Source organism: Daphnia carinata, chromosome 1 (assembly GCF_022539665.2).
Source record: "Daphnia carinata strain CSIRO-1 chromosome 1, CSIRO_AGI_Dcar_HiC_V3, whole genome shotgun sequence".
Classification (NCBI taxonomy): Eukaryota; Metazoa; Arthropoda; class Branchiopoda; order Diplostraca; family Daphniidae; genus Daphnia; species Daphnia carinata.
This window is the reverse complement of record NC_081331.1, coordinates 12263088-12275966: the sequence shown is the minus strand read 5'-3', so window position 1 is coordinate 12275966 and position 12879 is coordinate 12263088. Positions and strand designations below refer to the sequence as shown.

Sequence of the window (12879 nt, the reverse complement as noted above, 5' to 3'; positions counted from 1 at the left end):
CTGTGAATGTTTGTTGATTGTGCTAAAACAATCTCGTCAGGTGTCCTTAGCAATCTAAAAGGATGAATTGTTATTGAAGAACTTGCGTTTTTGTTCTATTTTTCTTTTGCCTCTTCGTAGAGACAAAGATAAACCTTTCATTAATTCTGATTGAAAAGTTGACTCTGTACCGGTTCCTGACCGCTGCGCCCGAGCCCGAACAATAATATGCATGGGGTGTTCTTTTTTACGTTGATCTCGCAACGCCGCTTTGTTTTGGTATTTATTTTTTCACATTTGAGGAGGAAAGGGTTTGACTTAAGACTTGCTTAATGTTATCTTTGGATGAAACACTCGGCTGTTATCAACCCTTAAAGGGAAAAGTCTGCTTTTTTTTTAGTGAAGTGAGTGATTGAAATGGCGTCGAATATTGATACATCTTTTTGCAGTCGCGCACCAGTTTCCCTAGGTAGACCTGCCACCGCTAATAATATTCCAGAAACTTGCGAAATAGTAGAAGTGTCCGAAGTAATCTATAAAGCAGAAGTTCTTGCAGTCTAGCCTTTGTTAATTTCAGTCTCTTTACACCCCACTTTTTCTAAGATTCGCGATCTACTGGAGTACAACCCACCACAACCCTTTAGTACATCAGCAGTTTTGAATTATTGTCAACGCAAGATGATTTTGCCATACACCCGTCTCCTTGGGCTTCTTGGGTTGAGGCCTTTGCTTGGAGACTTTAATGATCAAACCCTTGCATTAAGTGCAATCAACAAAATTCATTTGTTCTTGGTGACATGCTTCCTCATATTTGGCTATGTTATGCAACTTTTCACATGCTACAGGTATAAAAAAATGTATAAGCTGTGTTCTGACTTCCAATTTGGTAAACAATATCTGTGTTTAGAAGAGACAAAGGTTTCTCATATGTCAAAAGTTCTGGTTTTCATAACCTAAGCCAAAATCACCATCAACATTTGACTAAGTTGAGAGAAACAACTGAAACTGTCTGTGATGGAAGTTTGTTCCTTTGCTACATTTTACCTCCTCTACTTCACCTGTGTGCTTTTGTTCAGACAATTTACTTACTAAGAATAACAGAAAATGAACATCTGCAAACACTCTTTGAAAAGGTTAGTAAGGCCCAAGTATTTGTATGCAAATATATGCTATCTCTTTTTAACGCCATACTGTTAATGGGTTCACAGGTTTTTTTACTGACATCACGAGCACGAGGAGCAAAGACTCAAAGGATTCTTTTACGAAGACTTCGAATTCATGTTATTCTTTCTGTGATTTGGTTGCTATGGTCGCTAGTTGCCCAAATTTTCCTTGTGTGTACCAGCGCCATAACAATGGTTTCATTTCTTCCACAAATGTAAGTTATACTGTAGCTGCCATTAAGTCTCGAACATTGAGAAACATTTCCCATTAACGCCATTTTGCAGGAGCTATGTTGTTCGCAATTCATTAATTGGGATAATGATTGCCTCTACTTTGTGCCAGGATGTTGTTCATTGTTTAGTCGTCAGCAACTATTGCATCGAGTGTCAGTTGCTCATGTCTTATGTCAGTTCTATTAGTGAACGCGTTGTTGAAAAATCTCTGTCCCTGGAAGTCGCCATGAAAGTAGGTTATTTTAATAATTTCTCCTTTAAAAAATTATTGTTTCAGTGGAAGTGAAATTCTGATTTCATGGTCTGAACAGGAAATGCTGGAATTCGAGAAGTTCCTGTTGTACTTGAATGAAAATGTTTCTCCTGCCATCGGTTTGCTGTTGCTTCTCTCATCGACCCGGACGATAGTGACGACCCTGACAGTCATTCATCCGGGATTTTTGTACTACACGGTCGATGCACACTCGTTTATAGTGATTATGTTACTGGTTCAGTGGGCTTCTGTTTCCATAGCACCGCTTGTTTCCGTAAGATTTCGTGCAAGTGGAGGTATTTATGACTAACATAATAAGATTTGCATTTTCTTTCATCCCAGGCCGCGTATGTTACTGCCTCAAGTCGAAACGTCCGTACAATGGGAATGAGAATACGAGTCCGTCCGTTCGGCTTTCAGGATGTTCCTGCCCAGAAGTTGGATTCGTTCATGACATTTATGGCATGTCACAAAGGTGTTGCTAAGCTGTGCTTTGTTCCTATCAGTGCTGGATCGCTTGGAGCAGTCGTAGCTATTGCTGCCCTAATCTTTCTCATCAGTGCTAACGTATCGTAACGTAGTGATGGATCTAAAACCGTAAGTCAGCACTTGTTCTCTGTTACGCTGTGATAATACTCTCAGGTCATTTCAGAGTTTCTATCATTTGTTTACCTCACTCGGCAAATTAATACATCTTTGATGTCAAAGCGTTTGATAACAAAAAAGTAAAACTCGACCTATTCTGAATATTTTTGGTAAGGCTCTAAAAATATTTTTTTCCCCTCTCTGGCAATTATTATTTTTATTAAGCAACAGGTATACGTAAAAGAACCAACTTAAATCACTTTTTTGGTTTCGCAAGTTTTTCTTTTCTCTTCTTTACATGCTTCTTTACTTTCGTTTTCCGTTTTTCCGACTGCTCAGCCTTTATTGCTTTTTTCCTTTCCTAAATGAAAAATTTTTTAGGTTGCCACCATGTCGATAGGTAAACGCAAAAAAAAGCAAAAATGTTACCCTTCGGCTGTTCGGAGATTCATCGCGTGGTCGTCCGCTACTCACGAACTGTTTCTTCCCGACATCGGCATTGGAATCATCACTCGACTCATCATCGCTGGTATCGACCGCAACGGAATTGTCTAAAATTTCTGGAACTTGCTGCGGACCAGACAAATCTGATTTGATTCCAGTTACGGTTGTATAAACCAATTCTGTTTTCTCTCCCGACTTTATTTGTTTAATGTCTCGTTCAAAGAACATAACCTAAAAGGATAGCTGCGGTTACTGATTGACAAAAGAAATTAACGACTACGAAGTAACGTAAAAAGAACGTAAATGTTTCGATACAAATTGACAAAGTAGTCTAAAAAAAAAATTCGAAGCACTTACTTCATCCAAACGTTGGGGAATATAGGTTTGTTTAAAGACTTCTTCTTTCACCAATTCTTCTGCAGTCAATTCTCCATGGAAATTTCTTTCAGCAGAGAGCGACGCCATTCTGTCCAAGTAATCCTAGAATTCAACAATACCAAAAGTCACTACGGATAACAGATATGTTTGCTAGGCAGTATAGATATACCTCAATATTGTTTTCATTGATTGTCAAATCAACTACGAAATCAAACAGTTCCTTAACTGTCATGACGCAAACACCATTTTTTTTAAAGAAATCTGTTATATTGGTGCAGTCCTTTCGTAGGAATTCAAGGGCATGCGGATGATCATGTTCCACTGATTGTGACACGTCAATTATGAATACCTTTCCTTCGTGATATCTAATAGTGTAATTTTAATAAATTGAAGGAATTTATATTCATACAAAATAATATATATTTTTTTTTTACTTACAGCATATTGAATTCGCTGAGGTCTGCATGAACTAGCCTGCACTCATGAAACATTCGTCGCATCAAAATTATAGTGTCCCTATACAATTCGCGCGCTTTCGATTCACTCAATTCAACTTCCTTAAAATAAAACATAATTTCAATCCCGTCCGCGACAATATCAGCTGTAGAACTTGAGCTACCTTTAGCCGAGGGGCAGGCCATCCCCCATCGCCAATAAAACTCATTAACAACACGTGACTCCTTAGCAATATTGGTTTTGGACATGGCAACCCAGCTGTTTCAAGTCTGAGTAGATTTCTCAGTTCTTTTTCAGCCCAAGTCCGAACCATTTTCCGCGGATTGTGCTTGCAATATCCATGTCGAAACCTAAGTGAAAGAAAAGTGTCATTATTCTTTAATAAGTGTTACGAACTCAAGGTTACCTAAACTCTCCAGTCACATATTTATCTCTGTCTTTAAATACAAGAATGGATGTCTTGTAAATTTTTAGTGCAAAGTGGGTGTCATCTTTTCCAGTTGCATGGTACACATTGGCTTCCTTTCCAGTTGAGATACATCCATTGATTTGGGTGATAAATCCTCTGTTCATCAGTTTGAACAGTATCATTCTTGTGCGTGGATCCATAACCTGTTCAGCTGTAGCTCTATCAGCCTTATCTCGCAGACGAACCTTGTCATCATCGGGTAGTGTAGGTAACTTGAACTCATCCACATTAATCTTGTGGGAATATTTCTTGAAAAGTTTCTCTCTTGGCTGGAAGGAAACCACTTTATTTGAGCTCACTTGCTGGTTTGGATTAGCACCTTGTACTCTAATTTGAGGTCCCTGATCTTTAATAATAATTCTTTAGTTATTCAAAGTTTTTTATACGCAACAAGTATATATAATTTTCTTCACCATATTGCCAGTCATAAAATTCTTCATCGCTCAAATCTGAATCGTCAGAATAGTTTTCGTTGTCGCTAAGGGATGGTGCTTCAACCTTCGCCCCTATCTGTAGTTGTTGAATACCTTCAGCAACCACTGATTCCCTGTCACAATTTATAATTAAATACTGATAATACTAATAGGTTATCCAAATTACTTTTCATCTTCAACATCACTGAATTGTCCTTCAACTGGAGAAGAGCTGTAAGAATCCACGTGGACAGCCATCTGTAATCAAAATGTTTTCGACTTTGGGCTGAGCAAAATTATGTCTGCAACACCTTACACAGGGCCGCCAAATTGTATGAAAGCGTTTTTATATTGACGTTTTGTTTTTCGTACTTCTCTCATCTCTATATGTCTAAGCAGAGCTATAAAAACCTTCTATAACTCTATAATATAACTCATTTAACTATAACTATATAACTATACCTAACTATAAAGGTTTCTATAACTCTGTCGCTACTACCCAAGAGTCTAGAGAGCAACGACCAGAGACTTTACATTCTAGTAAGCAGTTCTTTCTTAGGTTTTTCTCGTGTGTTCTACTGGATTTCTGGTGTTTACGAAAAAGGTATAAATATGATGCAGAAAAACGTGTCAACTTTCCTTATGTTTTGGTTTGTTTACCTGACACGTTTTTCTCCAACGGTTACTGCTATTCGCAAATACTGCATCCCTTTCCAACTTCTATTTATTTTCCATTAATGGTTGAGAGCAACGAAGGGGAGGAGCTAACATAGACCTTTAGGAGGGAAACGAGAAAAAATATCGGCTGCTAAAGATCACCTCGTGTGAAACGTGTTAGCCGATGCAACAGACTTCTTTAGGATGTGTACAATACCCAATACAACCCACGAGAGTATCAGTGTTGAGAGGAGTAGAATATATCACATGGATTTATTCTGTAGCAGCTGCAGCTGGTATAAATTATACCGTACATGCTTTTCAATCAATCACAAGTGAAATCAAACAAAACTAGGATATCTACTACATTGAACTGGATTACAACATCGTCAGTAACACTATAGTTACAAGTAGTGTGTGATTGCATGCCATGTGGCGTTAACATATCAGGTATGTACGTAGAACAGAAAAATCCTGACAACCAACATGGATCTTATTTCTTTTATGTCAATGATTGGCTTGAACAAGACACCATTGTTTATTAACGAGGAATTCTATGCCGTTCGTTTCAATCCCCATTTGATTGCTTTTCGCCCAGAAACTACTTTAGGTTAGCGCATAATCAGCAGATACCATCGGCAAAGTTTGGCTTTCAGAATGACCTCCTTCAGTATGAATAGACTTTGTGATACGTAAGATTACTTGAGTTTTATCCACCATTTAGTTGAATGGAGCATTTGACGAACTTTGTGTTTGAACAGAGAAGAAAATTTAACTAGAAAATGATAACGTTTTTAAAATTCAAAATCGCAGAAGCAAGTTACTGAATGCGGTGCCAAGTGGCTAATCGGTAAAGTCTTGCACGAAACAACTATTCATAATGCCATTTCTCATATTACCCTTCCGTGACCAACTGTACGAAAGGAGCGATACAGTTTAAACCCAAAGTGGCACAGGTACCGTGAAAGGGAATTGTGTAGCATGCCTATTTATAATAGTTGGTAGACATGACATAAAAATAACTCAACAGACCTCTCATAAGAACCTTAACAGTGAACGGTGGGCCAGCGCATTTGATTGAGTACCTGCCAGTTTCCATAAGTGCGGAGAACTCCACGCCATGTTCCGAAGGTGCTGCTCTTTCCGACAGAAAAAGAGTATTCTACAACTTCTACGGAACCAAATTTACAAGACCTAGCTGTCAAGAGAATGGCGAATGAATCTTAATTAGTTTTCACATCTGCGTTATGTAAACGGGTGTAACTCGTCAAAACTTCATCTAGGCGTTCGTAAAAGACATCGTTGTGCTACCGCACAGAGAGGTAAAGAAAGAATTAATCCCTATTTTCAGAGAGAACAAGTAGGGAGTTGCCTTGGTGATGGCGTGGGAGTTATATCGATTGCAAGCTCTTCAACCCTCATCCGGTTTTGTATTTCCGGCATGCATGGCAGTTTGGTTGGGTCAGCCGTGCTGGTTTGCACAGTTCTCATTCCTTTCGCCCAGCTCTAGGTTGTGTAATCAGGTATGGAAAAGCCTTCACTGATGGAACTGAAGCGTCAACAGTGGGCTCGCGAAAGAGGTAAGAATCGTCAATTTTTTTTTTCTTAGTTTACGTTTAGTCCTTTAATTTTTTACACTTTTGATTCGTCTTTGAGTTACTTTTCATTTCAATCTGAAGCTGGATACCTGGAATATTGCCAAACTATCTGATGATTTTGCTTGAATTGTACACCTAGCATGCGCGTTAAAGGTACCAGCAGTATCCAAATGAAACGTAGCTCAAAGGCCGAAAAAGAAAGAATGTATGTAAAAACGCTAAGTAGACATGTAAACAACATCCTTTCCATTCCTTCTATCAGAGGAGGCAAAGAACGACTGGTGTCCGTGGGGTCGGCCAGGATGTGGTGCACCTCTAAAATGGCAACGGACCTCCGCTCGTAGCGATTCACGCCTCACTCCTGCCGACAATAAAAAGTAAGTCCAATGATTCATGAATATCACAAATAAAAACGGATATTGGCCAGCTACGCCTTCACTTCCGCTGTTTCGATAGTCTATAGTGCGTAACGTTGAATTAATTGTTTCCTGTATCAGAGATGACAACTATCTGCCTCCTCTCAATTGGTCGACACATCAACACGAGCCACTTCAAGCGCCCGCCACTGCACCACCACTGCCTCCACCTCGAGGTTCAAAGCGGCATGTAAGTCACCCTGTGACTGACGGTGAAACTTCTGGCTACCAAAGCGACAATCACTTTATCGATCCATCAGTAAATTACCAACACCGACATCGTCATCAACAATCTACCCCTAGAGGACCCAACCTATCATCTTTACCGCCCCATAGCCCTTCAGTAATAAAGCTTTCAACTAAAGAGCATGTAAGCTCGGATCATCACGATGGCTCAAACGGTATCTCGGCTAGGGCTGATCACAAGTTCCTTGAGCGCAAGAAATGGGTCCAAGACGGAACCGTACCCTATGACTTGTATCCAGAGGTGAGCTCCTTATATATTTTTAATACAGTATCGTAGATTGTGGGGTTATTAAAATGATTTGTGACAACTTTTTTTGTTACAATCAAACTCAAGCCTAATTGAATTTGTTTTACGTAATAGTGCCTCCCTCAGATTTACGATAGATCAACTCCACCTCGATGGGTTGCCCGGCCGATGAATGTATTTGCTCAAACCGAATTTCATACGTCAGGTGGGTATCGAAGAATACATACGCATTATTTCGTTGCAACAAAATTGATTAACATATCTCGTGTTTGGGGGCCGATGACGTCAATCCATCACATTGGACTTTTAGGCGACAGTTCTAACATCAGCCATCGTGCTATTCAGCATTGCGCAACCAATGCGGCGTAAGTTATTGTGAAAAATATTAAGCCTCTCTTTCAAATTAATTTAACGGTTTTGTTTTGACCATCCTGTATGTAGTCCCAGCTTTCTGCGTGGTCAGAATGTCATGGTGGATGTCGCCGAGTTGGCAGAAAGAGAGAGGAAGCGAGCCAAAGCCAATGAACTGCAACGCGTGCTCCTTCAGCAGGTAATTACAAATAATTTAGACTGACACTCGAATCATTGGCGTGTTGCAGGATAATTAGCTGTTTATGCTTGATTGCCCCCACCCTCCCAAATTGAAACACAGTGACATTTTGTTAATCGTCGTTGGGAAACCGTAGTCTACACTAAAAGAAAAAAAAAACAAAGAGAGAGAAGTAAAAGTTCTTGTACTTCAATAGCCAAATATTGAAGAAAAGTTGCCACGGCAACTCCCGTTCATTGGCTTTTTTTTTTGCGTCACGTGCTGCGACAAGACGTTTTATCATGGAAGGAACAGTTTCTTAGTTATAGTATATATATATTTAATATGGCAATCGTTATGTCCGCATGGCCCCATGATAGTGGCTGAATAGCCTGCACTGTCGTCGCGAAGTATTACACTCGGTACAGACTAACATAAACGACAGATAAACTTCTGACAGAAAACCTTCTGGTATCACGCGATCCTGCTGCATGATAATCCATATCCACGCAGACATGCGAGACAAAGTCTTTCACCCATTTGTTGTATGTTTGCCCACTTTTGTTCAGACAAAAATATGAGTAAGTTTTTATTTCCACTTGCCTGTCATTTCTTGCTGGATATAAAAAAATATTTGGCTGTCCAATTGTACAGCTGAACAGTTGAGACTGACCGATGGAGCCGTTCAGACAGAAGAAAACCGGATGCGCTTGCATGAATTTTAATCAACTCAAATTGCTTCTTATCCAGTTGGCCGAGAAGGAAAACCAAAAGCTTTTGGAGCGCAAAAGGCAACAGGAGGAAGAAGAGCGACAAGAGCAAGAGCTTCAGAGACATTTGGAAGCCGAAAGACGACAAATCGAAGAAGAACAAAGACGAATTCAGGAGAAAAAGGTTAGTACGCATACATCATTCCTCGCCACACTGACGTAATTTGAATATCATGGAACTCTTATATAGAGATCAACAAAAATGGCAATTGTTAAACATCTTTAACTACCATTTTCAGGAAGCAGAGGAACGGCGTTTAGAGGCAGTGAAAGAGGCCATCGCCGGTGCCCAACAGAACGCCTTAGCGGAGAAACAAGCACGCAGGAGAAACCTACAGAACCGTTCGATACCACCACCGGAGAATGACCCAACAACTGCGGTTGACAGGTCATCGTTCACTTCTACTGCCAGAAGTGAAGAAAGGTCGACGTCGACGCAGCCGCAGCCGCAAAACGAACTGATCGAGCTACGGCATGCCATTCTAACACCACGTACGCCACAACAAGAAAAGGGCACTTTAACTCGCTCCTCAGTCGACGCAGAAGTTCAGACAGATCAGCACCCTCAAGTTACTTGTCGATGCGAAAACAACTCACGTTCCCGTCAGTTTCGGTAAGCATTGTTCCGTTCTCGGAATCGTAAAAACAGATATGCAGATTAAATTACGTACAATCTATGCTGTACTTGAATGACAGACAGAGAATTGCAGCAACAACAGAAGATAGCACTGTGGAACGCCCGGCCACGCGAATGTCTATGATAGCCATCAAAAGTCAAACATCCACCAGCACAGCCAGCCGTCCATTATGGGGTGCGCACAAGACAAGCGCGAAATACCAAGTAAGACCAATATCGTTATTAACGTTTACCTTTTTCTTTGGAATACGTCTTTCACCTTTTCCGGGAATTCTATTCACGTTGGTTATACAGAGTCAAACGGAGAAGGATCCGCGTTTTATGCAACGTCGCCGTGAACGCCTCCGACGCCGCCAGAAGCTATTACTTGAAAAGCAACTCCACGGTTCCTGGCCATCAAGTGAGAATTCAGGGTAGGCTTTTTGGGTTTAATACCACTCTTGGTGATGGATAGTTACTTTTCACCCCATTTTCACCCCATTTTTACGGCAATGTGCATGCTCTTGCCGAGAAATGATGTCAAAGTAGCTGTCGTATCGCGCGTGATTGACTCATTGACCGACGTCGATTCCGTGTGCGCATGAAGGAGCCAGGAAGAGATGGGAGATATATTCTTCCCGTTTTTACCTGGCAGCGGAACCGCCGAACCGCATGAAAGATATTACGAAGCCCTCCAGGCCGCTGCAGTTAGTCGCTACTACAAGAAACCCCCAGCTACCAACACCCACCACAGTCATGGCAAATCGATTGGAACCAACCAGTCAGATGCAGAATTGATTCAACCCCTCCAGCCGAGTCCGGTACCGCTACCATCCGTCGCCCCCACACGATCCCAATCAAGGCTGATGTCGTCGCCACCTGTTCCAGCTGTCCTCAAAAAGATCCAGATGTTAAATGGTGACACCACATCTGGCGAGAAACATGAATGGGACAATTACGATTCGTCTGATCAAGTTGTCAAAATCGATAAGGACTTCGAGAATTTGCAAATCAAAGAACAAAGGATTTGCACGGAACAAGATAAACAGGATCTGCTCTATCGCCTATCTATACTCAAGCAGGTATTCACACTTTAAGTTACTTAATCAATATTTTTTTTATTCTACCTTTTTTTGTCTTAATCAGAGTTTGGAACAGAGAAAAACGGCCTTAGATAAAGTGTCTCTAAATTCTCAATGATCACGGCTTCCTCAAGGAATGTTTTAAGCTTCTGCCTCACTTCCGTAAACTTTGTGTTTGATTTTCTGCGCAAAAATATACAGATTTTTTACTTAAGAAATACAGAAAATGCATGCGTGTCTATAATTTTTCGATTGCAGTCTGTCTAGATGACATTTCGACCAATTCATAAATGACGCATGGTTATCGAATGGTGATGAAGTAGATAGTTGGGCACGAAAATCGCAGTTGGGGTTATATAGAAAAACTTGGATAACGTTCACGCAAAAGGTTAATGTGCGCTAAGGAGGATTTTTAATACATGTATGTCCAATCTGGCACACACAGGGGTAACACACTGTCCCCGCCACCTCCTCCATCACGCACGGGACTATCGCGCTATTTAAAGGGATCGTAAACAATTGAAATTTTTTTTACGTAAATCTCGCAAATTCCACGAGTCCTTTCATTATTACTCATTTACTGATTCGTTTCTTGCCTAACACAAAAAGAACCGCTGTCGCTGCCGTCCCTGCTGCAGAACGAAGTATTTATAATTTTTCAAACCACAAGATGGCGCGATAAAGGAAGTTGTGTCAGCAGTCGAACGTTTTAAACCAAGAAGGCCTGGTACCACTATTCTCAAAATAATTTAATGTTATCAACGTCATGCCACCTCAGCAGCGCTCCCCGCTCGCATCGTTATCCTATACCCAAAATAGGGAACATAAATGGCCGCTAGGCGGCACTGTAAGCCACGATCAGCTAAAACCAGCGATGAAGCTGGCCATAGTTTCAGAGGGCATCGCGCAACAGGTGACAGATCCACCTCCGACAAGTCGGAAGGCGTTACGGCACTCTTTGGCTTCTGTTATTCTTTTTCTCATTATTATTCATCTTTCCTTCTTTCATTAATACTTATCCTACTATGAAAGGTTTCCTACAGCTTTCATTTCTTTTGTGTCTGATCTGTTGACTTTTCTGCTCACTCTTGACAAGCTTAACAATTTATTTCTAACGACTCGGTTTCCTCTTCTCTCCGCCCTGTTCTCGTCTCCTTGTCAAGAGTCCATTTTGAAGTTAAATTTTGTGTTCCAATTTTTACTCTAGAAGCTTACTCAAACTCAATTCTGCGAATGTTTAAAATGGAAGTTGATAAATTCCTGTCCCATTCCCTGTACGCTTTGCCTGTGGGTGGGGTGCTGATATTAGCTATACTCGTGTTTGCTTTTGGTTTCAAAACCGTTGCTGAACCCACATTCGACAGAAGTTCAGCTAGTGAAGACAAGAAAAAGAAGCAAGTCAAACCAAAGACAAAGGTAAACATGGTTCGTTGACCAAAACTTCATTTAAAAAAATAACATATTTATCTCATACCAGGTGAAGAAAGCAAATGTTTCTGGTTCTCCTGAACTAACTGGAGATTTCAAGAAAACAAGTACTCCCGCTCAACCCAAATCCCCTGCCAAGGCTGCCAACAAAAAGGAGTCACCGAAAAAGACAGCTAAAACTGAGCAAACTAAAAAGACTGAAGTGGAAATTGTCAAATTGGAAAAAAAAAGCGGAGAAGTTCAACAAAAGAAAAAGGAAGCTAAACCGGCAGACTTTGATGAAGGTATACTTTTATTTTTCTTTGCTACCTGCTGGTATGAATATATTTTCTCATGTTCATTGATTTTATTAATGGCTGTTAGGTGATTGGGTTCAAGCTGTGAGCAAAAAAGACAAGAAGAAGAAACCAGCAGAGGGTTCTTCAGCTAATGGTAATGTCATTTAGGTTCATATAGGAATAATGAGCTAACTCGTAAAAGTGTAACATTTTGAAAATATGAAGCTAGTTCAGCAAATTCCCCAACTCATCAAGCTGGCAAAAAGACCGATAAGAAGAAAAAGGAGTCTGTGAAGAAAAACGAAGAAAACAAGAGCAACGAAATCCCTATCGAGAAAACAGAGAACGATGTTGCTACCGTCCAGGAACCGGAAGTCAAAGCAGTGACAGAAGCCGTCGTTGTGGCTGCTCCAGTAGTAGTGGAAACCGAACCGGTCAAACGGGTGAAAAAAGAAGAGGAAAAGGCCAACAAAAAGGTTACCGCAGAAACCACTACTGATAAAAAAGAGAAAAACAATAATAATGCCAACTCCAAAAAAGTGGAAAAGGTCAAGGCTGAAACAGTAGTTGAGAAAATCAAGGAAACAGAAGAGAAAGTTACCGATGCCGTGCCACCGGCTGTTGTAGACGCATCTGAA

At 40.6% G+C, this 12879-nt stretch overlaps 3 protein-coding genes across 4 annotated transcripts; 2 read left to right on the top strand and 1 right to left on the bottom strand.

Annotated features, from left to right (window-relative positions):
• The first annotated feature begins 271 nt into the window (after positions 1-271).
• Positions 272-2336, top strand: LOC130691053 (uncharacterized). Its single transcript, XM_057513958.2, has 7 exons — positions 272-507; positions 583-824; positions 887-1112; positions 1188-1357; positions 1428-1608; positions 1688-1903; positions 1972-2336. The coding sequence occupies exons 1-7, from the start codon at positions 397-399 to the stop codon at positions 2203-2205; spliced, it is 1380 nt and encodes a 459-aa protein (XP_057369941.2). The 5' UTR covers positions 272-396; the 3' UTR covers positions 2206-2336.
• Positions 2337-2414: 78 nt separating this feature from the next.
• On the bottom strand, positions 2415-4686 carry LOC130691498 (serine/threonine-protein kinase RIO1-like). The gene is made up of 9 exons (XM_057514457.2): positions 4562-4686; positions 4375-4508; positions 3899-4307; positions 3656-3842; positions 3475-3593; positions 3206-3401; positions 3016-3138; positions 2644-2889; positions 2415-2575 (listed from the first exon to the last, which is right to left on the bottom strand). Exons 1-9 carry the CDS (start codon positions 4630-4632, stop codon positions 2471-2473), a joined length of 1590 nt encoding a protein of 529 aa, XP_057370440.1. The 5' UTR covers positions 4633-4686; the 3' UTR covers positions 2415-2470.
• A 1703-nt stretch (positions 4687-6389) lies between these two features.
• LOC130691491 (coiled-coil domain-containing protein 66-like) lies at positions 6390-10783 on the top strand. Of its 2 annotated transcripts, none has more exons than XM_057514448.2 (12): positions 6390-6611; positions 6892-7006; positions 7127-7532; positions 7653-7743; positions 7849-7903; positions 7980-8088; positions 8818-8961; positions 9077-9450; positions 9534-9678; positions 9769-9887; positions 10109-10535; positions 10600-10783. In XM_057514448.2, exons 1-12 carry the CDS (start codon positions 6557-6559, stop codon positions 10651-10653), a joined length of 2094 nt encoding a protein of 697 aa, XP_057370431.1. In that variant the 5' UTR covers positions 6390-6556; the 3' UTR covers positions 10654-10783. The 2 variants fall into 2 exon arrangements, with proteins under 2 accessions (XP_057370431.1, XP_057370430.1); XM_057514447.2 differs by having other exon boundaries at positions 10061-10535.
• The last annotated feature ends 2096 nt before the right edge of the window (positions 10784-12879 follow it).

Bases quoted from the DNA above. Each gene is read 5' to 3' on its own strand.
- LOC130691053 (XM_057513958.2), top strand. From the start codon at position 397: ATGGCGTCGAATATTGATACATCTTTTTGCAGTCGCGCACCAGTTTCC. The intron at 1,113-1,187 runs GTTAGTAAGGCC...ATGGGTTCACAG, and splicing joins TGCAAACACTCTTTGAAAAG to GTTTTTTTACTGACATCACG. The intron at 1,358-1,427 runs GTAAGTTATACT...GCCATTTTGCAG, and splicing joins GTTTCATTTCTTCCACAAAT to GAGCTATGTTGTTCGCAATT.
- LOC130691498 (XM_057514457.2), bottom strand. From the start codon at position 4,632: ATGGCTGTCCACGTGGATTCTTACAGCTCTTCTCCAGTTGAAGGACAA. The intron at 3,843-3,898 runs GTAACCTTGAGT...TCTTTCACTTAG, and splicing joins TATGTGACTGGAGAGTTTAG to GTTTCGACATGGATATTGCA. The intron at 2,890-3,015 runs GTAAGTGCTTCG...CTATCCTTTTAG, and splicing joins TTCCCCAACGTTTGGATGAA to GTTATGTTCTTTGAACGAGA.
- LOC130691491 (XM_057514447.2), top strand. From the start codon at position 6,557: ATGGAAAAGCCTTCACTGATGGAACTGAAGCGTCAACAGTGGGCTCGC. The intron at 6,612-6,891 runs GTAAGAATCGTC...TCCTTCTATCAG, and splicing joins ACAGTGGGCTCGCGAAAGAG to AGGAGGCAAAGAACGACTGG. The intron at 10,536-10,599 runs GTATTCACACTT...TGTCTTAATCAG, and splicing joins GCCTATCTATACTCAAGCAG to AGTTTGGAACAGAGAAAAAC.